Source organism: Wyeomyia smithii, chromosome 3, assembly GCF_029784165.1.
Source record: "Wyeomyia smithii strain HCP4-BCI-WySm-NY-G18 chromosome 3, ASM2978416v1, whole genome shotgun sequence".
Taxonomy (NCBI): domain Eukaryota; kingdom Metazoa; phylum Arthropoda; class Insecta; order Diptera; family Culicidae; genus Wyeomyia; species Wyeomyia smithii.
Genome location: NC_073696.1, coordinates 1870439 through 1893858, shown reverse-complemented (window position 1 = coordinate 1893858; position 23420 = coordinate 1870439). Strand labels below are relative to the sequence as shown.

Below are 23420 nucleotides of genomic sequence, written 5' to 3'. Positions count from 1 at the left end.
CATCATTCCGGTTTTGAAAACATTAATATTGGATGGTTTTTGACCATTTTGGGCTGCTTTCCAGAAACTGGAAGTTGTCATCTTGAAATTCAAAATGGCGTCTGGAGTCTGGAATTATGGTTTTCGAGCTTAATACCGATTCCGATAATTCCCATAATTGCTTTTTGAACACAATGTCTATGATTTCGTTTGTTTTGTTTGGGTAAAATTATATTATTTATTACTGAACCGAATTTACAATCGATCAAGTATTACCAATCATTAATTGACAAAAATTGACTTCTAAACTATGCAAGTGCAACCAAATATTTTATTTTAAAACCCAATTCATTAAACAAAATAAATACGTTAAAATTTCATTATAAATATCACATCACAAATAATATTCTGTAAGCGTATTACTGCTTTAGCTTCTCCACCTTCAACCACAATCCGCCAGCCGGTGTCAGTACAGCGTGCCTCGGAGAAATCACCAACGGTACAACGGACTTGGAGCACTTGGAAAACCTAAAATTCAACAGCAACGTAGCCAGCCCAATCTTTGTTTCCAGCATTCCAAAACGCGCCGCAATACAAATCCGGGGTCCTTCACCAAAGGGTATGAAAGTGAACGGCTTCCTTCGGGCGCTTTCCTCCGCACTGAACCGGTCCGGATCGTAGCGCTCCGGATCTGGGTAGTACTCTGGATCGTGATGAATTGCGTACACGGGAATCATAACGCTCATTCCTTTCTTGAAAGTCACATTGGAATCGGGCACCGAGTAGTCTTTAGTTACACTGCGGATCAGATTTGCCCCCGGAGGGTACTTTCTCAGAGACTCTGCAAGAAAACATGATTGGAGAAAAAATGAAACATTTTATTTGTCCATAAAATACCGTTTATGCACTGTTCAATGTACTCCATATCCATTATAGCCTCGTAATTTAAACCTCCATGCTTGACGATGGCATCTTGCACACACTGTCGGGCCGCTTCTTGCACATCCTCGTTCAGAGATAACTCGTACAAACAGTATGACATCGTCGTGCTTGACGTCTCAAAACCGCCCAGGAAAAACACGAAAGCTTGGGCCACCACCTCATTGAGACTCAACGTTCCCACATTCTCACCGGAATCATCCAGTTCTCCCTTCTGTTTGAGTTGAATCAGCAAGTTCATAAAATCGTTTCTTTGGATATTGTTCTTCTCTCGGTATTCGATTGTCTCTCGGACAACCTTGAAGAAAAAAGACGACACATCATCCGCTGTGCCTTTGATGTGCACCTTTTTCGCGAACTCTTTAAAGGTAGCCATGAAGAAAAATTTTAGTAATCTTCCCGATGGCAGTTCGAAAACTTTTTTTCCCATTCGAAGAAACTCGGCATCCGGATTGTTTAGGCTATTACAGTCGATCCCGAAAGCGCACGTTCCAATTACGTCGGTCGTAAATCGAGCTAGGAGATCTTTCATTTCCACTTCCGACTTATCGATGACGGATTTCTCGATGCACTCGCGAAAACGATCCGCCACGGTTATTATCATTGGACACATCATTTTGATTTTTCCCGATGAAAAGGTGGGGATCAATTTCTTTCGCAGGTTTGTCCACTTGGTGCCCTCGATGTTGAACAAGTGCCCCGAAATGGGGTCATCCTTCTCGTTGTAGTACATGCCACGATCGTGGAAATACTGAAAATCACGCACTAGAACATTTTTGACGAAATCTAAATCCAACGCCAGGGCGACCGGATTAGTGAAAAAATAAATCCCACAAAAGGGGTACTTTCCTTTCATCTCCCGGTAGAAGCGAGTCATTAGCTGGGACGAATGAACGCGCCGGCCGATGGCCTGTAGGTTTCCGAACGGAAAGCGGGGCTTAATGTACGGTACCCCCAGTCGCTCCCAGTGGGAGTATTTCTTCCGCACAAACCAAACCGCCAACGAAATAGCGATGATCAGTAAGTAGATCCACATCACGTTTGAAGCCTTTGGCGAGAACCAGTTTCTATCCGATGACTAAAGTAACACACTCTCTCTCACTTGAACGGAAGTGCCTTATTGAGTAGCGCGGTTCATAGAACTGATTTACTGCAGGTTTGTTTGAATACACTCGAAGTAAAGTAGGCACAAAGATAAGAGAGTAATTGGTTTTGCGTAACTCTTACGACTGCTTACTCGTGATGCGACTGCTCGAACGCCCGAACGGGAACTGAATGAGGCCGTACGGTGATATTCAGCGAAGATTTCTCACTGCAAAACTAGTGTAAACTAATGGCAACAAACACCAACAAGCGACGCAAAAACTGTGATGCGATAGTTTTGGTGTTCTTGGACACAGAGTTGCCAGAATTTTTTTTCTACCATATGAGTATGATGACATCAGTAATTGAAGGATTTTCGTATACCTGAAACTCAGAATAAACACGCGGAAAAGAACGACAAGGAAGAGCAACTATTGATCAAGAATAGTGATATCTGCAAACTGCAAACAATTGCTTCATAGCAAAATCTCGAATTTATTACGACTAGAAAATTTATTGTACGTAATTTTGTTTTTTAACGAACATTAAAAAATGATGGCAACCCTGGTAACGATGGAGGCAACCGTGTGCGTGCGCCACGCACTGCAATGACTATCACTGATATGCTCCGGTGGTCAGCATGCCGGCAAGGTCATGGCAATCACTTGGATGTTTACAAACAAACGTCACGACCGACCGAACTTTCCAACAAGAATGCATTCTAATGAATTTTTTCAATTGCCAACCAAACTTCACCGGCTGGTCCCTGAATTAGCGCAACTGGATCGATTTTCAGCGGAATCGGTGTCTTGGGGCACGTCGCGAAGCGATAGTTTCTCAGCAGTAAAGCAATCCCCATTCTACTCTGCAGCAGCCCGAATCGCATACCAATGCAATTCCGTGGTCCCTCTCCGAAGGGAAGATGACAAAAATGATGACGGCGCTCTTTCTCCTCCTCGGAAAACCGTTCCGGTCGAAAGCAAAGCGGCTCGGGAAAATATTCCGGATCTCGCTGGAAGGCCAGATTCGAAATTAACACACCTGTTCCATCTGGAATGATAGACCCATTCGGGAGCTTGTACGGTTTCGATGTTATTCGGTGAATGCTTGCCACCGGGGGATACAGACGAAGAGTCTCTGCAGAATAGAATTCATAAATCACTATGACAAGCATTATACAACAATTTCACCTTGAATTATCCAATCAATATAATTCATTTCCATCAGAGCTTCGTAGCTGAACTCCCCGCCATATTTGCTCAAAACATCATTCACACAACGTCTTCCCTTCTCTTGAACATCAGCATGAGTGGCCAGCAAATACAACACGCTAGTCATTGTGGTAGCAGAAGTCTCAAACCCAGCAAAAAAGAATACAAATGCTTGCGCTGCAATCTCCTCAAACGTAAGCTTCTCTAGCCGATCAGCGCCTGTTTCCTCCGTCGGTCCCTCGACCTCAATCACACCCTTATTCTTCAGGTCAATCAACAGCTGCATGAAATCTTTGCGCCGAACATTATTTTCCTCCCGGTATCGAATCGTATCACGTACAACCTCGAAGAAAAAATTCGACACATCTTCATCGTTAAACCGCACTCGCATCTTTCTGGCAGCCTCCCGGAACATCATCGCAAAAAACAACTTCAACGCTTTCAGCTTCGGAAAATTTATCATCCGTTTGCCCATCTCACGAAACTTCGAACGCGGATTCACCAAACTATTACAATCAATCCCAAACGCACACGAACCGATTATGTCCGTCGTGAATCTAGCCAACAATTCTTTAACCTCAACTTCACCGGTTTCTTTCGTATACTCAATCAAAAACTCATCCAACTGCTGTCCCACAGTCAGAATAGTATGAAACATCGCCTTCAGTCGACCGGAAGTGAAAGTGGGCGTCAATTTAGCCCTCAACTGTCTCCAACGGTGTCCTTCCAGGAAGAAAAGATTCGCCGACAACGGGTCGTCCCGTTCGTTACTGTACACACCCCGATCGACGAAGCAGTTGAAATCCTTCACCAGCACGGTCTTAGCAAACTCCGGCGTCAATACCAGCAGCACCGGATCCCGGAAGAAGAATATCCCTGCGTAGTCACCGTGATGCTTCAGCTGCCGGTACAGATCTTCCACGATGTAAGCGAAGTGAACCTTCGAGCCGAGCGTTTCACCTACGTTGCCCACTGGAAAGCGCGGCTCCGGGTATGGAACGTTCCGTTCCGACCAGAATCGGTACCGCTTTCGAAAGTGGGAGTAAATCCATTTCAGCAGCAGTAAACCGGCGATGGTTAGCAGTAAAATTACGTTCATTCTTGAGGACACTGTTAATGAAACTAAGTAAACAATCTACGGTTTTGAATGAAAGATAATAACAAAAACAAAAAGTTCTTACACAAATACATGTACACGTACCAGTAAAGCATGAGAGTACCTTCAAAAGTGATCTGTTTTCAGCATATTATCACAGATGGCAGCACTAGAAAGCGTTACCTAGTTGTATACAAGGAAACATTACTAGTAATCTCAGTAGATCAATAAGGTTCAGTTCATTTTTGCGGATTTATTAAGGAACTCGAACGAAAACGATTGATCTATTTTGAGTCATTGAGATTATTGTTCATTTTTTTTTTAAATGTCGATGCGTTAATCGAATAAGACTTGTTGGTGATCAACAAGTTTCACCTCACACTTCATCCCTGGTTGGAGTCAACTATACAGTCCACTATATACATATCCGAAAATAAGCGGCATACGAGAGATTGGCTACTCTATCCGAAAGCAAGCGGCACACGGGAACTGAAGACGCTCACAGCGGCAAATCACACACCAATCATCATCATCATCATCATCGTTAGCGTCAGCCAAACCCGCTACTGATAAGTGGTGGTGAGCCCTTATCACTACCGTGAGAGCGAGACTGATGACCTGCTAATCGAGGAGGATCGGTATCGGGATCAATCGGGATCAATCGGGAGGCGCAACGATCACCTCGGGAGAAAAACATCGCCGCTTGGACTCACTCCACCTTGGCCCACTTTCGGATCAGCAGCAGTCATCACTCCCATTTCGAACTTCAACAAGAGCGGCTCAGGAAGACCGCCAGGAATTTATAACTCATCCTTATATTAAATTGGCAGTTAGAAATATAATTATAAAATATACTTTCACTGTTTAATGAATAATAGTGCGTTTAAGTAATTCGCGGAGTTAAACAAAGTGTTACTTTCCTTATTCGTTGCAACCATCCAAAGAGGCGGATTGAGTTGCAAGGCATTCGGCGTGGTCCACGGCTGGACACAATTGGTAAAATTATTTCGAGTGCGAGCGCAATCTCTGGTTAGGCCGCTCACGCGGTAATAACGCAAGCCCAGAATCGCTATCTCGTGTTGGACTGGAGGTAAATCCAACAAGACTCAATGTAAATACCAAAAAATCCTGGGTGTTTTATCTTATTTTGGCAAATTTAGTTAAAAATCGAAATTGGTTGAATCAGTTTCTATTGAGTTTTTCCACTTTTAATCTCATTAATATAATTAAGCAGAGAAACAGAACGTTAAACTGAGGTTGTAAAATTGATAATAAAATGTAGCCGCTTCAACTTTTTTATTGGATGCTTTATTTACATCGCTGCATTAACAAGAAAGAAAGAAGGAAGGAAAAATTTTACGGTGCTACACACAAAGTGAAAGACAAATAATATAGTAACAGAAATAAAATATAGAGAGTCTAATCAAATGAAAAACCGAGTGACCTCCTTTTCCAGGTTATCTGATTCAGGATATTTCCAAGTAACTCTAGTTAAATCCTCCGTTTGATGAACAAAAACAAAGTCTGTAATGGCCCTCGCACTATACCAGAGCAAATCATAACACTTACAACTATTGATTTGAAAATCAGAAAACAAGACATTTCGCGGAATTCGAGTAAAATTTCGATGAATTTCGCTAAACTTCGCTCAAGATTCCGCCAAATCTGATTGCCAATTTCGACAGTTATGAAATTTCTAATAAATTTCCTATGTCATATACTTAGACGAATAAATTTGTGGCAAGCCCAAAGCCGTAATCGTCTGGTAAATTCCGTTTTAGGGCGTGTAAACGAATAGGACACCGCCACTAATTTTTGCAAATAAATCACACCAGTGAGCGCAACTGTTTGTGTATTGCCATCAATTAAAAAATTACTGAAACTATCGATTTTTTCATACACATCAGAACTAGATGTCGATGCTTGGCTAAGAGTATTAAAGCGGTTCATCGTCTGATGGAAATGTCAAAACTTGATAGCAAAGAGCCAGAACAAAATTTTATTGCTTTCATTCGAGCCCTCAAAAATCCTAAACTTATCGGAAATCAATTACTGGTGACTCCGCTTATCGTATTGCATTTTAAATATGCATGAAGATTTATAAGAGATAACTTGCTTTTTGAAACCTTGAACCACCTTAATGAGTATTGTGCGCATCCGGTTTCAACCACACGGTTCTCGCCCTAATTTTGATCTGTTGTCAGCTCATGGACGAATGGTAGTAAGACTCAATGGAGTTATATAGGAAAAACATGTGTTTTGATGAAAATAGATTGCGTTTAGTGAAAGTAAGTACCAGAAAGATAGAATAAAATGTATAGAAGACATTTGATAGCTGTATTCTCGGTCGATGAGCAAAATACTCGGAGAAATTTCGATTTTACTTCGATACACTGAAAAAGCGCCATCTCTTGCCATTGGACATGTTTTCAGGTATCCTATTGCTTAAGTGAACAGAAGAACAGTTATTTTGAAATCCAAGATGGTGACCTCCAGTTTCTGGAAAACGGCCAGCAAACCAAATAATAATCATATTATATTTTCGCTACTAATATTGTATTTGGAGTGACTTTTGAAGTATAAGATGTAAATGTGACATAATATTTGTGAAGTGAATTGTGCTAAAAAGGTCTTAAAACCTTCGAAATGGTTCTTAATTTCTATTCTTTGAAACCAGGAAAAATTGTTACTTTCGCAACGAATGATCATATGAAGCACATAACATGCACTCATAGAACGCCGCGAACTTTCAAGGCTTTGTTTTAACAATGACATTGTTTCTCAACGCGTGAAATCTAGTAAATTTTTATCAAAACTAAATTTTTATGCACCCAGTCGTCAATTAAGAACTCGTAAAATTTTTCCGGGAAATTCTCACAGAACTAACTACTAAATAGTAGGAGGCTGGTATCCAAGACACGACCGCATAGTTGACGTAGGACTACAATAATTTTATATTTTCTTTTTGGAGCTATGTTTGATTTGAGCTCGTTTTACTCTTGTAGTTTGCTTTATTTATTTTAACCAATTTAAACTCAACATCTTCCAAAAGGGAGGTATTTTGGTTCGGGTGGTAATATCAAGTATCGAGGACGTCAGCCCGAATTCATCAAGCGACACCTTAAACGACTTGGAACTAAAACTAGTTCATTGGTGGCTATTTATACTGTTAAGGTCGTCTTTGACCACTTAAAAAGTCAAAAAAGTCATGAAAAAAGAACCGTTCATTTTTGGCATGGTTCGATTTTGGCAACAGAAAATATTCTGGCGTGTTGCCAAAATCGAACGGGGCTGTATTTTGATTATTTCTTTGTACCACTCTACCTTAGAAGAAAAAATATTCTCTTCAACATTCACAATGGTCCAGGAACCAAATTTAGGGGAAAATTTGGGTCTAGAGCTATATAACAATGTTTTAGACAAAATCTTTTTTTTACAAAGTTACTTAAAATTATTGGAGCTATAAAATTGTAGAACAAGGTTTTCTATCTACAAAAATAAAAAAGTTGATAGCATTGAAAATTTTGGTCACCCCAATTTTTGATACTTTTTCAATAAGCGCTTTATCATATGTAGCAACTTTGTTGAAGAAAGTTTTTCTCTAAAATATTGCTATAGAGCTCTAGACCCAAATTTCCCCCTAAATTTGGTTTCCAGACTATTGATGAATACCTTTCATTCTAATACAGCGAATTTTCTTTAATACGCGAAAAGGCAACCTTCTATAAAATATTTAATTGAGTACGATTTAGTAGAAATTAAACTTCTTCCTTCTATATCTATTTGTCTTGTTAAAGTTGGCTCACTCACCGATCACAAAGCGGCAAAGATGTCACATCAATTTTTTTCCTGCAGTTACAAGCTCGTGGAAAAAATAAAAATAATGAATGACAGTTTTAGTAGAAAATGTATATTCACAGAAAATTTGAAATTGACATAGAATTTTATGAACATGTTAACATTCAATTCAGGTCAATTTAAACATTTTATCAGTATACAGAATCAATCAGAAAAAAATTTGATTAGTTTCAAGATACCAAAGAACAACGAAGATATCATATTTGAAGGTTATATGTCTGTTATTTTCGAAAATAAACTGGGCAAGAGTGATGCACAACATTAGCCACGGCAATTAATGTTTGCATAGCGTTGTTCAATTACATGTAAGGTTATGGAAAGTAATATTTTCTTGTAAATGCAAATTCAAAAAAAAATTTAATTGAAAAACACAAATACTGATGTCGGAACTCTAATATCAAGATGAAATGAATTTGGTTTTCCTCTATACCGCCACCGCAGGATGCAACTAATATTGTCATATTGGACTAAATTCATTTAGCTAGTAAAATATAATCATCAGTACAGCTCGTTTAACTAACTATTCAAAGATATGTTCGGAGCATTTTTGTTTTCTATTGTCTTTCAAATACCATATTCAGTTATTTAAAAAAATCTGAAAAAAAACAGAATGTAGAGTTCAAAAATAAACAACGCATTTTGTTGTCCCCGGCGGCGCAGCGTATTCTGCGGTACCCGAAAAATCAAATTGAATTCTGATATTTGCTGCTATACGAAACAAGAAGAAGAAGAAGATAATTCAAACGGCAATTCGATTGTGTTCCAAGCCCCACCGTGCGTCAACAGCCGTAATGTAGTTTTCACTTGGCTTGACTGCACAAAAATGAATATCGAGTTTTTCTGCACTGATAGACGACGAATGACCAGCGCTCTATTCATACAATGCTCAGTGCATTACTGTTGCCTGTGCCAGCATGTTTTCCTTCAAGACATCAGTTTTATTAACATTAACATATTTATTAACAGCAGAACGTCATACTGTCTAATGGTGGAGGTGGTTACGAACTTTCCGAGAAAGCTTCACCTTCAAGACATCAAAATAGTCTAGGCTCATGGAAACTAACATTAGTTGACCTATTGGGACGGGGAGATTCTGTCAATTTTTTTTTTGCCACTGCTATACAGGATATCACAGCATGCAGTTGGTGTCTATTCATGAAGTCTGTGCTAGGCGTGCTCGCATATGATTGGTACATTGTTGGTGAAAATTTGACCTTGAAACTTTTATTCAATTTTCACTGTTTAACAATGAAGTGATAATGAAAATTGAAGAATTACAAAATTGTCCATCATTTTATCAATCCAACGACATATTGATTATTGTGATCCATCATGTGGTTACATCAGTATTACCGTTTGAAATCTTTCATTCCGGCGTTACATCTTGGTTTTAGTTTTCGCGGAATGTATCTCGATATAGTGCGGTTAGACGTAGTCCTACGTCAAAAAATGGCCCAATAAATCGCATGATGCGTCATTATAATCATCACTGCGAAAATATCGACACCACTATGAGCAGAAATCTAATCAAAAAACGACTAACTACTGGAAATAATTTACAGAATATAAGAAAACATTGTGTTATCATAACTGTAGTCTACATTTGCTTGACGAAAATAAATAAAAAAAATATTGCTGAAATAGTCCCAGCTTTATTCGAGCTTCCCGGAGGGCAGAAGTTACACAGCATGAAATGGGCCAAGTCATCGGTTCTGATTGCCGCTCCAATATATGAAGTACATTGGACCGGAAACACGTAAGTGCCTGGGAAATGTGACTAACCGCTATCTGTAACTCTGTAATTTCCCTGCAGTTCGTTCAAAATCCTGAAGCCGGGGAAGAATCCGACCACTCCCTGCTTATATGAACCAATTAGTTCACTCTCTTCGGCAAGTAAGTCAAGAAAATCACTTGGACTAGGCTACTCAAGCCTACAGATGGCAACCATATCTTACTAAGAGAACAATTTGGATTTCGCTTTAGACATTCCATGATCACAAGCTGCAAAAAGTTATCAATTTGATCAAGCGGGTATCCAAATCCAAGGTAAAAAATCCCAATTTTGGGGTCTTTGCGGGACCCCCTCTTTGTTGCAAAGTCAGGCATTTTTTGTTTTAAATCTCTTTTTCCTTTTTCTTACAATTCATAGATGTTAGACGTCCGCAAAATACTGATAGATGATTTTTAAAGAAAATAAACCAAGGAATCCAGATTGTATTCGAAAAATAAATTTAAATTTTTCGGCAAACGCGACCACTTCTATTATAAATTTGATAATTTCATTGTACTTACTTTACTTTACTTTGCTGGCTAACGGACCGTTAACCGGTCTAGGGCCGAACGGATTAGAGATGTCCAGCTTCTTCTGTCTTGGGCAGCAGCTCTCCAGTCTCCTCGTACACCAGCAGATCGTGCATCTTCTTCCACTGCGCACATCCACCGCGTGCGAGACCTACAACGGAGTCGACGGCCTCTTCCTGGTTCTCTACTGAAGATAGTTTTAGCGGCTCTCTCGTCAGGCATTCTGGCTACATGGCCAGCCCACTGAAGCCTGCACCGCTGTATTACCTTCGCTATATCAGCATGTTTGTATACCTGGTACAACTCGTGGTTCCTGCGTCTGCGCCAAACTCTATCTTCTATTTACCGCCAAGTATCGATCGCAGAACGCTCAAAAACTCCGAGCACTCGTCGATCAGCTCCCTTCAGCGTCCATGCTTCATGTCCGTAAAGGGCCACCGGGAGCATCAGCGTCCTATACAGCGCTAGTTTTGTGCGAGTTTGCAAACTACGGGACCTTAGCTGGTTACGCATTCCGTAGAAAGCCCTGTTCGCAGCTGCAACTCGTCGTTTCACTTCACGGCTCATATCGTTGTCACATGTCACAAGTGTATCAAGATAAACGAATTCGTCAACCACTTCAAATCGTTCCCCATCTATCTCCAGCTCAGCACCAACACCACGGAGACTCCCACGCTCTCTGCCAGCTACCATGTACTTCGTTTTGGCAGAGTTAATGACTAGTCCCAATCTCGCTGCTTCTCTCTTAAAAGGTTCGAAGGCCTCCTCCACGGCCTTACGATTGATACCGATGATATCGATGTCGTCCGCAAAGCCAAAAAGCATGTGAGATTTCGTGATGATCGTACCGTTTCTTTCCACATTTGCTCTTCGTACTGCACCCTCAAGAGTGATGTTAAACAGTAGGTTAGAGAGCGCATCCTCCTGCTTCAGTCCATCCAACGTTTCGAATGCGGCTGATGTTTCGCCAGCTATCCGCACGCACGATTTTGATCCTGTGACACTGTGGGGCAGAACTCAGAAAAGTCGCGACAAAACTAAAAAAACGAAATTCAGTTTTCATGCCTTATTTTATTTTCTACTTGCAGTAGACATGTTATCGACTGGAAATCATGATAATTTACGTTGTAAAATAGTTTAGAAAATGTGCTATAATATTGTGAAAGTGAGGATTTACAAGGCTTGAAAAATGGAAGAAAAAATTATCACAGATATTTTCCAATAGGGCATGCAAATACTTAGTAATTAATTATCTAACTCATATGATCCTGAAAAAATCGTGTAAAAACTAATAAGAAATGTGATATTAAGACAGTTTTGTTGAAAATAGGTTGGTAGGGGGCATAGTATGTAATACAAGTTTTTTTGTAATTTTTTCTTATTTTCGGCAACATGGAAAACATAAAGTTCCACGTTGTTCTGCTATGACACTATTATTATGCTAAAATACAAGGTATTGACTAGCTAAAAATCCAGCTGCTACTAGTTGCGACTTACCGAGTAATTCGAGTTTTCGCAACGATTGTTTTCATGTCAATTCATATAATAATTGTGTTCGGGGGTCTTACAAAACTGACGTCCACTAGTATGAAGATAATTAGTACTAGGAAACAGTTTGTTATTGGGTGCCAAATGGAATAAAATATAACAAGAGAAGCTCTTAGAAAGGAAACATGACCAACTAATCTTTAATTGAACAATGTTCCTATTTGAAATATTTTGTCACAAATAATAACATTAAAATTATATTTTATATTTTTTCTCAAAAAAGTTGACACGTCATAGGTTGGCAAAAAACTATACAAAAGCAACTACAAACTTCTATTAATTCATTTCATGATGACTGTGAAGTTCGAATATATCTGAAATAGAAACATATGTACTTAAGTCCCAGCTAAGAGAGCTTCGTAGCCGCAAGATTACAGAGTCCGCTTTGATAAGCTAGTGGTCGTGGGTTCGAATCTTAGTAGAATCAGGCCATTTGGTTGTCAAAGGACTTTAACATGGGTTCATTCTCAGGCTCTCTACTACATACCCTTCCTTCAAGCTGAATTCTATAGTACCCTTGCTGACTTTCATCCTAACAAAAAAGTCCCTCTTATAATAAAACTGTTCTGAGTAACGTATAATAGTTCTCTTCAAGGAATTGTAATTATGACGCGGTCTTGGCTGGAGGAACGAGGTTTCGATACGACTCCTTCCTCTTGACAAAATAAGTCCTTCTTATAATAAAACTGATTTCAGAATATTTACCCTCTACAGGGAATTGTAATTGGCGATATTGGCACAAGGAACGAGGTTTCGATAAGACTTCTTCCCCTTGACATAATAAGTCCCTCTTAGAATAAACCTGGCCAGAGAGGAACGTTAGGTGTAGCCTCAGTTCAGGCAATTGTAATTTGGCAATATTGGTAGGATAGAAAAGTGGCTCGGTATAGTAGAGCATTAAGCTTGAAATGTAAGGGTAAACTCTCACACACAAGCACGGATATAAATAAAAAAAAAGCGTATCATTCACTTCAATACTGCCAATAATATGAAGTGCGGAATACAGAAAACACCTGGGCAATATCACAATAGATCAATATGTCTCTGGTCGCAGTGAGCCCACACAGAGAAAAAAAAAGTCCCAGCTATAATTCATTACTGAAATTTCGTGTTTACGAATAATGAAAATAAATTTATCTCGTTAACGGTCAGTCCTACAGTTGTAATATGTTCGACAACTTTATGTTAATTGATGATATAAACAACTTTCCCGAAGAAATAAAATGTCTAGCACCATTCATTCAGAAGATAGATGTCAGCGCCATCTGTAGAAAAAAATCACAGGAGAGTTGTGTGCAAAGCCACGATCGCAAGCATGAAGTAGAATACTTTTACAAGAAAACCCGGCTGCTTGCGTGTCAGTCATTTTCTAATTTGTTGTTCAATTCAATATCAGATAAGATACCGATCACATCTTGGCGTTATCACTGACAGTGCGAATAAAGTATTCCTTGTGATAAAATAAACAGTGAAAAGCTGATTCAACACTCAAAACTAGACGGCTCATGTGTTGTCAAAATGAGTCAACTTTTCATTGAATGCATTTATAGTGCCCGCTATCGCACAGAGACTGCATTTCACTGCATCAGCTGCTATCGATGCTAAACCCGCTGCAACTGCTACGCTATCCAGGGCCATGCTAATGTTTTGTTCCATTTATGCTGAGATCCGCTGCAACTTGTGCACTATCCATTGCCATGCCACAGCTGTGGCCGCTATCCGCCTGGTATCCACTTGTCGCTGTCTAGAAATATTATGAGAGGCTTCGACTGAACAGGCTCTTATATAGGGTTGAAAAACCTATCGATAGTAGTTGGAAATCATCGCTAACTATCGATAGCCATTTCAGTCGATAATTCCCATCCTCAGGCCTCTGTTATAGTAAACGCAAACGCGAGCGATGGGGCGAGAAACTTGCCGTAGGTAAATGAACAGCTCTCTTTACGGCTGTTCATTTACCTACGGCAAGTTTCTCGCTCCATCGCTCGCGTTCGCGTTCACTATAACAGAGGCCTTACTCTTATACAGCCAAATAGCAAATTTGAAATGGCAAGGTTTATGATTCTGTCGACTGCTTCAACAAGAATTGACCAATCTTAATAATATAGTTGCTTGTCATGATTTAAACTTGATAATTTTTGAATTTTGATTATGCGAAAAATTAATTTTTATGCTGATAATGAAAACTTTTCGGATGTTGTGCTCATGACTGAAGGAAAAGATAATTCAGTACGTTCTGAGATACGGAGATGAAACCAAATATATATATATATATATATATATATATATATATATATATATATATATATATATATATATATATATATATATATATATATATATATATATATATATATATATATATATATATATATATATATATATATATATATATATATATATATATATATCTGTTCCAAATTTCTTGAAAGTGTAAATTGATTTAAGAGAAAATATTAACTCTTCAATTAGGTTTTTATATCATCCTGAAAAGGACAATTTGTTGTTTAATTCAATGTTTGATAAGATGTCGATCACATCTTTGCGTTATCACTGGCAGTGGAATAAAGTATTCCTTGGGGGAAAATAAACACTGGAAAGCTTTCCAGAACGTTCTGTTCATTGGATGCATTTGCTAGTGTGCCTGCTATCGCTCAGAGACAGCATTTCACTAAAATGTCATTCTGCATCAGTTGGCCCTGCTTATATTGATGCTGAGACCAACGTCAACCGCTGCGCTATCCCCGTTGCCACAGTAGTGGACGCTTCCGTTGCCATTGGTATCCGCTGCCCTGCACCATCTGGTCCTGCTATCGATGCTGAGACGCGCTCCGCTATCCGTTGCCATACCACAGCTGTGGCCGTTGTCCGCTGCACTGCTACTGCTGCTGTATCCACTGTTGCTGCTAAGGGAGGACTGCTGTTGTTGCAGTCTAGAATTATAATGAGCAGCTTCGGGTGAAACAGGCTCTTATATAGGCCTAATAGCACATTTCAAATGGCAAGGTCTATGATTCTGTCGACCGTGCTTGGGAAGCAATCATATAACAACCAATCAGAGGCCAAAGTTTTCGTTTTGACAAGGCTTGACTATTTTCAATAGTACAATAGTTTGAAAAATAAAATTACAATTATCTGCATTTGGGAAGAATCTTTTCCAATCTATTGCTGCAAGAACGAAGGAAATCCATCGAATACTAACCGATTTATTAGCATTTGAAATTGGACATATTTTTCACTTTTTTCGGTTTTAGATTTTCATTTCACACCCCTATGTAGCCGAACTTCCTGAGAGAAGTATTCTACTTCAAAAAAATGAAATTTTCCCGAATACATTTTTCACAAAGATGTTTTTATGGTGAACAACATTGCCGAAGACATAAACACTGTGGAAACAACTGTTAAGGAGTTATGAGGTTTTGTCGCGCCAACGGACCAATTTGCCCCACTGTGTCATACGACTCAGCTTAATTAGTTTCGTAGGGAAACCGTGTTCCAGCATGATCTGCCACAGCTCGTTTCTTCTCACTGAGTCGTATGCCGCCCTGAAGGTCACAAACAGATGGAGTGTCGGTAAGTTGTACTCCCGGAACTTATCGAGGATCTGTCGCAGGGTGATAATTTGATCCGTCGTGGAACGCCCCTGTCGAAAACCAGCCTGGTATTCGCCAACAAAGGATTCCGTTAACGGTCTCAATCTGAAGAACAGGATACGGGAGAGCACTTTATATGCGGAGTTGAGTAACGTTATGCCTCGATAGTTGCCACAATCCAATCGATGGCCCTTCTCATAGATAGGGCATATGAGGCCTTCCAACCGTCGTTCGGCATTTGTTCATCCACCCAGATCCTTAGTATTTTCTGGTGGATCGCATAGTACAACCGCTCGCTTCCCGCTTTTAGAAGTTCGGCCGGAATACCGTCCTTCTCAGCGGCCTTGCCATTTTTCAGCTCACTAATCGCCTTTTGACGTTGACTAACGTCTATATCGAAGTTAGGCCCCTGAATTTGAAAATCTAGTAATTCAACCAGGGAAAACCAGAGAAAAGTGGTCAGGTTTTGAGCGCTTATTTTGCAGTCATCTATAATCAGGTTTTCGAGGTTTTGGCATCAATCGATCAGAAATTCTTTTACGGTTAAATTTATTTTAACTGTGTTAAATTTATGTAACAAAAACAAACTATTGTTTGAGATACACTATTGAAAAATTGGTAATTAATATCGATTGTCTAAATCATACCGCGCAGCCAATCACTACCTCTCTTCCCAAGGACAGTCGACACTAACGGATACAATCGATCTGACTTTGTTGTTATCGTTGTTGTCACTTTCTGTTTCCGATGTTTATGCTGCTGCTAGCGGAAAAAACCTTGCAAATATGCATCTTTTTGTTGGTGTTAATTTTACGACAGCGGCCGGCGCCCCATCATTCTGATTCCAAAACCGCACCAGTGACATGCGGACGCTAGGACGATAGCAGCTGAAAGGAGGAAAGACAAAATAGTACCGGTCATCTCGTGCCGGTTTCACCCGTAATGCTGGTGGCTTTAGTAGTAAATGGCTACTGCAAAACACTTAAATGGCTGGAATTCTGGACGGACTAACCAGAAAACTATAATCGGCAACTGGCACCTTTTGGTGCCTCGAAATTTTGGTACAGAAGCGGCTAATTGTATTTTCTGTTTTACCAAATGCTGCTGCTAGCGGAAAAAACCTTGCAAAAATGCATGTTTGTGTTGGTGTTAATATTACGACAGCGGCCGGCGCAGCTTCAAGAAACATTTGTCTCTACCATTCCATCATCTATGTAGCCCCTCCCTCTTTCTAATTATCTGACGAAGCCTTGGTATAAATCGTTCGAACATTTCACCCCATCAGTTTCATTATTAAACCGTACCGGATACATACGGACGCTCGGGGTTAGCAGCTAAAAGGAGGAAAAACAAAATAGTACCGGTCATCTCGTGCCGGTTTCACCTGTTATGCTGGTGGCTGTTAGTAATAAATAGCTACTGCAAAATACTAAAATGACTGGAATTCTGAACGGACTACCAGTAAAAGAGAATAATCGGCAACTGGTACCTTTTGGTGCCTCGCAGTTTCATAATAGAAGCGGTTAGTTGAATTTTCTGTTTTATAAAATGCTGCTGCTAGCGGAAAAAAACCTTGCAAAAATGCATGTTTGTGTTGATGTTAATTTCACGACAGCGCTAGGTGTTAGCAGCTGAAAGGAGGAAAGACAAAATAGTACCGGTTATCTCGTGCCGGTTTCACCCGTTATGCTGGTGGCTGTTAGTAATAAATGGCTACTGCAAAATACTAAAATGGCTGGAGTTCTGGACGAGAATAATCGGAAACTGGTTCCTTTTGGAGCCTCGAAATTTTGTTACAGAAGTTTTGTAAAAGAAGCGTTGCAATTCCCTCTACTATTTGCTTCAATGGAATATATTTTATTTTTTTAAGAATACGGTAGTCAACGTCATGCGGTCGTGTCTTGAATACCACCCTCCTACTTTTTTACCTCCTCCTGTGTTGGTGGCTCCACAGCTTGTTCGTCACTCATAATCGTCATCCTGTTCCTGCTCTGCTCATCCGGCTCCTCACCGTTCAATAGCGCCTGAAAATGCCCTTCCACCTGGCTGCAACCGTCGGTTTTCCAAATCGAGAAAAAATGCAAGCACTTCTTAAGTGACCTTGGGTAGGTTGCAGGTCTTGTTGAATGTAACATTCGCCCATACTAGAAATTTTCCAAATACCTCTAAAATTTGAAGTTACCAAAACATGTTGAGTTATTTGAGTTTCAATCTAAATTTTTAGACTTTTTCACGCAATCTTTCAACTCATCTTGAAATCACAATCAATAACTTGAAACAATCGAATTGCAATCGATGATTATGTGATCTATTATACTATTGAAAATTTCCAAGCCTTAAAACAAAAATTATGTCCTCTGATAGATAGCCGTAGCGTAGCGGATTGCGGCAGTATCAGCTGGCTTTCCGAATTTGCTTTCGGCTTAAACAAATAACATGCCACTTGGTCGTATATCTCAGCAGCAGCGTGGTAGCTGTAAACGTTAAGGGCTTCAGCTTTCCTCCCTGTTTACTAAGTGCGAAAACAGTTTCTCAGTGTGTGTTGTTAGAGTGTGTTGTGACAGCCCCCACTGTTGGGGCAGCACAAAAGTTGCAATCGACATATGCGATTTTGAACAGTGAAACGCCCTTTTCAAGGCAAATAAACACTTAATCGAAGGTTATCATTTTTTGGCAACAACAAAAGTTAGAATTCCGTGTTGGATCCTAGCAATTAAATTTTGTTACGGTCGTCTAATTCGCTAAATGTGAAAACAACTTTTAGAGTGCGTGTTGTCAGAGTGCATTATTTTGAGTTATTTTCAAGAATATCAGTTTATAAAAATCATTCCGCCCAATGTTGTCATCGTCGTCCTTCGCCATCCAGTGTAACAACCTGGTTTTTCTCTGCCATAAACTCGCTGACTTGGAGCTGTTGTTATAATAACAGCAGAACCTACCCAGTTCATCGTGCCGATCTGATAAGAATTGATAAAACGCTAGAGCGGGTGAAGATAGCACACAATAATACTAACTGAACTACTGAATTCTCGTCCTAACACGGTAACTACTTAGAGGCCATCCACATACCACGTGGACAGCTTTGGTGGGGGGGGGGGGGGGGCAGTTGTCCATGGAGGAAAAGGGAGGGGTCAAAATCGTTAAAAATCTGTCCGCGTGGTATGTGGATGGCCCCTTACCGTATATACATACAGTGTGGTGTGGAATTCTCGACCTGGCCCAGAAGCTCTGGTATGCCAGAAGGAGAAACTACAATAGTGTTTTATGGTTTAATGGATTGGTTTTGTTTGCATAAAGCGGTCAAAGTATCACTTCTTCGACTAATGAATAATAGTCAAAAATCACACAGTTTACGCCACAAAAGGCATATTTATCGTTTGTGATCATGCCATTTCATCACAGAATATTAGTCACAAGTTATTCAGTGGTAGATGAAGAATATGCGGAATCTGTTCGATGTTAGGTAAGTTGTCAGTAAAATTTTGATACATGCTCACTGTCTGAAACAATTATTATTGCACTACAAATAATATGTGTGACAAATGCTATGGAAAACAGAAAAATATATCATAGTCATGTTCATGTTCTTATGTTCTTATCTGTAATTCTTGAACCAAACGCTGAAACACACTAACCTTCATGTGGATAACGACTCACAATGGCATAAAGGGAAACGAAGAAGCCCTTGGGAGAATGGCTCGACTATTTTCTGAACGACCAAGATGTCCATAAATCGATCGACAAAACCATTTGGATTGCGTGAACCCTACTAGTACCGACGACCGTTCATCCGGATACGGATTTATGGGAACTACACCTGGTTCCCATAAATCCGTATCTTCGGGACCACGTTAATCGGGAAGCTGCTCTGAAATGGTCATTTCATCCAACTCATCAGATGGACTCAAAATGAATGAAAATCAACTCCTGGTGTGGTTTCATGAAGTCCCATCGGAACATGCTCCCGAAGATCCGGTTTTACAGGAACCAGGTGTGGTCACAGGTTCGTTTCGGTTCCACATTTTAAAAGTAGACAGATTTTCAATATTTTCATAGGTCAAGATCGAAAATCGGTCAAGAAATAAAAAAGCAAGAAGCATTTCATTTTGTGGGTACCCGGGTACCCTACCGAGTACTTATGATGTACAGAAATTTGACCTCACCTGCTGCTATAAACAGTCTGATGATAGAAAATGGTTTATTTCTACTAGTTAGGAGCACTCCATAAGTTTCAGCTGGCTGAGTTGAGGTTATCCTAGTATTTTAAAGCAATAACGGTTGAAAAGGTTCCCGGGTACCCTACCCAGTACATAACGGTTAAACTCATAGCACAAAACATTTCTAAAAAGATTAGAAAATCGGTTGAGTAGTTTTTCCACCAACGTTAACACGGAAAAATCATAAACGCGTATAAACTATGAAGTTTAGCTTATGCAGTCGTGACGAGGCGTGCTTTGAATTGCTCTAGTTTTTTTTCCTATTGCTCAGATCTCTATGAGAGTCTGTAAAAATGTTCTCAGAAAGTTGTACTTAAAGATAATGTATGAATTTTTTTACGGAAATTCGGCTTGAGTCACAACCTCTGATTTTAAAAAAATAATAAAAAACTTTCTCCTGCAGGTATCGGTGGACGTGGAAAGGTATGATTAAAGATTTTGTTATGCCAAGAGATGATATTTTTGAAGGAGTGTTTACAGTAAGAGTGGATTCTCGATAAATCTTGAGATGGTTAAGTTCCAAACATGCTCGACAGTGTACTTGAAGAAACTGTTGGCTTGATTATCCGTTGGTGAATTCATTAGGAGAATGATAATTTAGAATGATTTTAGTTTTAATTTTCTTCAAGTGAATGTGATTTTGAGTCTGGATAAACTCAAATCTCCATTCAAAATGATTCCCACGCAAATTTATTTATAGTTCTGCTTTGCATGAGACACGTGATTTTGCTTCCGGCAAATCAGAAAGCGAACAAATGTACTAATCTCAGTTACGGTAACTTAAAATGTAACAAAAAATGTTAAAAATAAAGAGATCAATAGCTGATTATTTTACAACTTGTTATACGAAAATTAAACAGCCATATTCATCATTTCATGACTTGCGACTGCATATATTGCATTCCATCATATTCAGTAGATCATCTCTCAGCGTTCCAGAGAGCAAAACTCAATAGCAAGCACGACGTTTAAAACCGAGCGACGTTCTCGGTGGAAAATTAGCTAGAAAGATAGATTGGCATTAGATTAGCTCACTCCCTTCCCTCTAAAACGAAACCTGAAGCTAGCTGCAAGCAAACTCTGCATCAATAGTACAAACCAGTCACAGATCGCACGATCGCTTCGATCACTCGCAGCCTGTCGGCTCAACGCTAACACCAAACTGGGGTGGTAGATTTTCTACAAACGGCGAGCTGAAAGGAACATCTCAGTTGAAAATTGGATTACTCAGTCCAGTCTAGTTATTCGGAAAACCTGCTAACTCGAACACCGCCAGTGAACGCTGCGATAAAAGCAACCCCCATTTGAAGGCCGCTCCCGCGTGCAAACACTCGCACGAAAGGCGCCCGACAAGTGCACAGCTTTTCTTCAGTTGCATAAATGACTTCAACGTGTGTGTAGGTGACGAGCGTGCGTGGAGGGCGAGAAAATAGTTTCAGCTGGAAAATTTACCCCGTCATGGCTGCGGTCGATGTGGATGAAATGGAGCAGGGCTCTGCGCAGCAGAAGCTGCTTTCCCGAATGGCTCTGGAATTTACCAACATTAGCTTTCGGGGCGAGCTGAAAGGTGACAAGCGTAAAACGATTCTGGATAATGTTTCCGGACGCTTCTCACCCGGACGACTGACGGCGATTCTTGGACCCTCCGGAGCTGGAAAGTCATCACTACTGAACATTCTGTCAGGTTTCAAGTTAGTATCATAACTTAAATCATGAAAAAAAATGAGAAAAAAAATTAACGCGTTCGATGAACTTTCCCACAGAAAACATGGCGTAATCGGCTCCGTCATGGTGAATGGCGAATCGTTGAGTGACGAAGCATTCCACAACAAGTGCGTTTATATCCCGCAGGACTTCGATTTGCTCGAGCACTTGACGGTGGTGGAGATTTTGAACTTCGCTGCCGAGCTGAAGATGAGCAGTTCGAGTTCGGAAATGGTTCGCAAGAAAAAAGTAAACGACATTATCGAAGTGCTTGGACTGCGCCGTAGCATGGTGACTCTGGTGAAACGTTTATCCGGTGGCGAACGGAAACGGCTTTCGATCGGTATGGAGCTGATCACGAATCCTCCCATCATCCTGCTGGATGAACCGACCAGCGGTTTGGATAGTGTTTCTGCGTTGCAACTCGTGAGCTACATTAAATCGCTAGCCGCCGAGGGACGCACGATCGTCTGCGTGATTCATCAGCCGGCGTCTAACTTGTTTCAACTGTTCGATGATTTGTTTCTGCTGTCTGCTGGTAAGTGCATCTACAGCGGACCGATCAGCGCAATGGTAGCCAGCTTCGCAGAAGCTGGCTTCGATTGTCCGAGGTACTACAATCGAGCGGATTTCGGTGAGTAAGCGATTGAAAATTGACGTGTGAAAATGATTAATTCTGAAATTAATTACAGCTTTAGAGGTGGCATCTGTGACAAACTCGGCCGGAATCGATCAGCTAGTAACGAAATTCAACAATTCAGACGTAACTGCCCGAAGATCCATTGGTGAGGAATTTACCGGCACCGGTGGTGCTCCGTACCGAAATACTTGCCTAACTGTCAGGTCCCGCCAGAAATATCCTATTTCTCAGTGGAAACAATTCTCCGTTCTACTGCGTAGATCGCTACGATCGACGTCGCGAGATTTTGTAAGTTTATTTAGATATCCATGACGAAACTAAAACTTAACTAATGGTTTTTCAATTACTCCAGTTTTTCGCCCAATTGCGGGTCATCGCTCACATCGTCGTTGGCATTTTGTTGGGGGTCGTCTTCTACGATTCCGGTAAGGATGCTTCCTCTGTGATGACCAACACTGCTGGTATCTTTTTCTTCAACATTTTCATCTTCTACGGCAACTCAATGCCATGTACAATCACATGTAAGTAGAGTACGACCAAGTTTTTAAATCATTTATTGAAGCATGAACCATCTCTTTTTTCACAGTTCCCCTAGAAGCCAAAGCGTTCGTTCGAGAGCATCTCAACAATTGGTACTCCCTGGAAGCTTACTACCTGGCTAAAATCTTCGCCGATCTGCCTCTGCAGTTCATCTGCCCAACACTGTTTGTGCTAATTTCCTTCTTCCTAACGGGTCAACCAATGGAACCGCTCCGGTTTGGCATGTTTTGGACCATGTGCCTGCTGTTGGGCATTTTCGCCCAAACCGTCGGCCTTCTCTCGGGAGCCGCGTTCGACGTTCAGATGGCAACGTTTTTTGTGCCATGCCTCAGCATTCCCGCCATGCTGTTTTCCGGCTTCTTTGTGAAGTCCTACGAAATGCCCGAGTTTCTACAGCCGCTGGCGTACACTTCGTACTTTCGCTACAGTATGCAAGGGTCGCTACAGGGAATCTACGGCTACAACAGGACGGATTTCCCCTGCTCGCAAATTATGTGCTACTACAATCGGCCAGCGAAGTTTCTCAAATTTATGGACACTCCGGAGGAAGGCATAGAGAGGAACATTGTTGCCATGTTGGGTTTCATCGTGCTTTTCCAGGTGCTGCTTTACATTTCTCTTCGCCGCAGGTTGAAGATTTTTCACTGATAAAAATACTGGTGCTTATTTGTAACAATAAAAAATTTACGCTTAGCTAATTTATTTAAACAA

At 40.5% G+C, this 23420-nt stretch overlaps 2 protein-coding genes across 2 annotated transcripts; one reads left to right on the top strand and one right to left on the bottom strand.

Annotated features, from left to right (window-relative positions):
- Positions 1-275: 275 nt before the first annotated feature.
- LOC129733180 (uncharacterized) lies at positions 276-4354 on the bottom strand. Its single transcript, XM_055694805.1, has 4 exons — positions 3192-4354; positions 2726-3138; positions 877-1996; positions 276-820 (listed from the first exon to the last, which is right to left on the bottom strand). Exons 1-4 carry the CDS (start codon positions 4309-4311, stop codon positions 399-401), a joined length of 3075 nt encoding a protein of 1024 aa, XP_055550780.1. The 5' UTR covers positions 4312-4354; the 3' UTR covers positions 276-398.
- Positions 4355-20529: 16175 nt separating this feature from the next.
- LOC129732597 (ATP-binding cassette sub-family G member 4-like) lies at positions 20530-23414 on the top strand. The gene is made up of 5 exons (XM_055693591.1): positions 20530-21516; positions 21589-22163; positions 22222-22457; positions 22522-22690; positions 22756-23414. The coding sequence occupies exons 1-5, from the start codon at positions 21284-21286 to the stop codon at positions 23355-23357; spliced, it is 1815 nt and encodes a 604-aa protein (XP_055549566.1). The 5' UTR covers positions 20530-21283; the 3' UTR covers positions 23358-23414.
- The last annotated feature ends 6 nt before the right edge of the window (positions 23415-23420 follow it).

Excerpts from the sequence above, each read along its gene's own strand:
- LOC129733180 (XM_055694805.1), bottom strand. The coding sequence starts at position 4,311 with ATGAACGTAATTTTACTGCTAACCATCGCCGGTTTACTGCTGCTGAAA. Across the intron at positions 1,997-2,725 it reads TGGCAATTGAAAAAATTCAT|TCATCGGATAGAAACTGGTT; the intron begins TAGAATGCATTC and ends GTGTTACTTTAG. Across the intron at positions 821-876 it reads CATTGAACAGTGCATAAACG|AGTCTCTGAGAAAGTACCCT; the intron begins GTATTTTATGGA and ends GTTTTCTTGCAG.
- LOC129732597 (XM_055693591.1), top strand. The coding sequence starts at position 21,284 with ATGGCTGCGGTCGATGTGGATGAAATGGAGCAGGGCTCTGCGCAGCAG. Across the intron at positions 21,517-21,588 it reads AACATTCTGTCAGGTTTCAA|AAAACATGGCGTAATCGGCT; the intron begins GTTAGTATCATA and ends ACTTTCCCACAG. Across the intron at positions 22,691-22,755 it reads AATGCCATGTACAATCACAT|TTCCCCTAGAAGCCAAAGCG; the intron begins GTAAGTAGAGTA and ends CTTTTTTCACAG.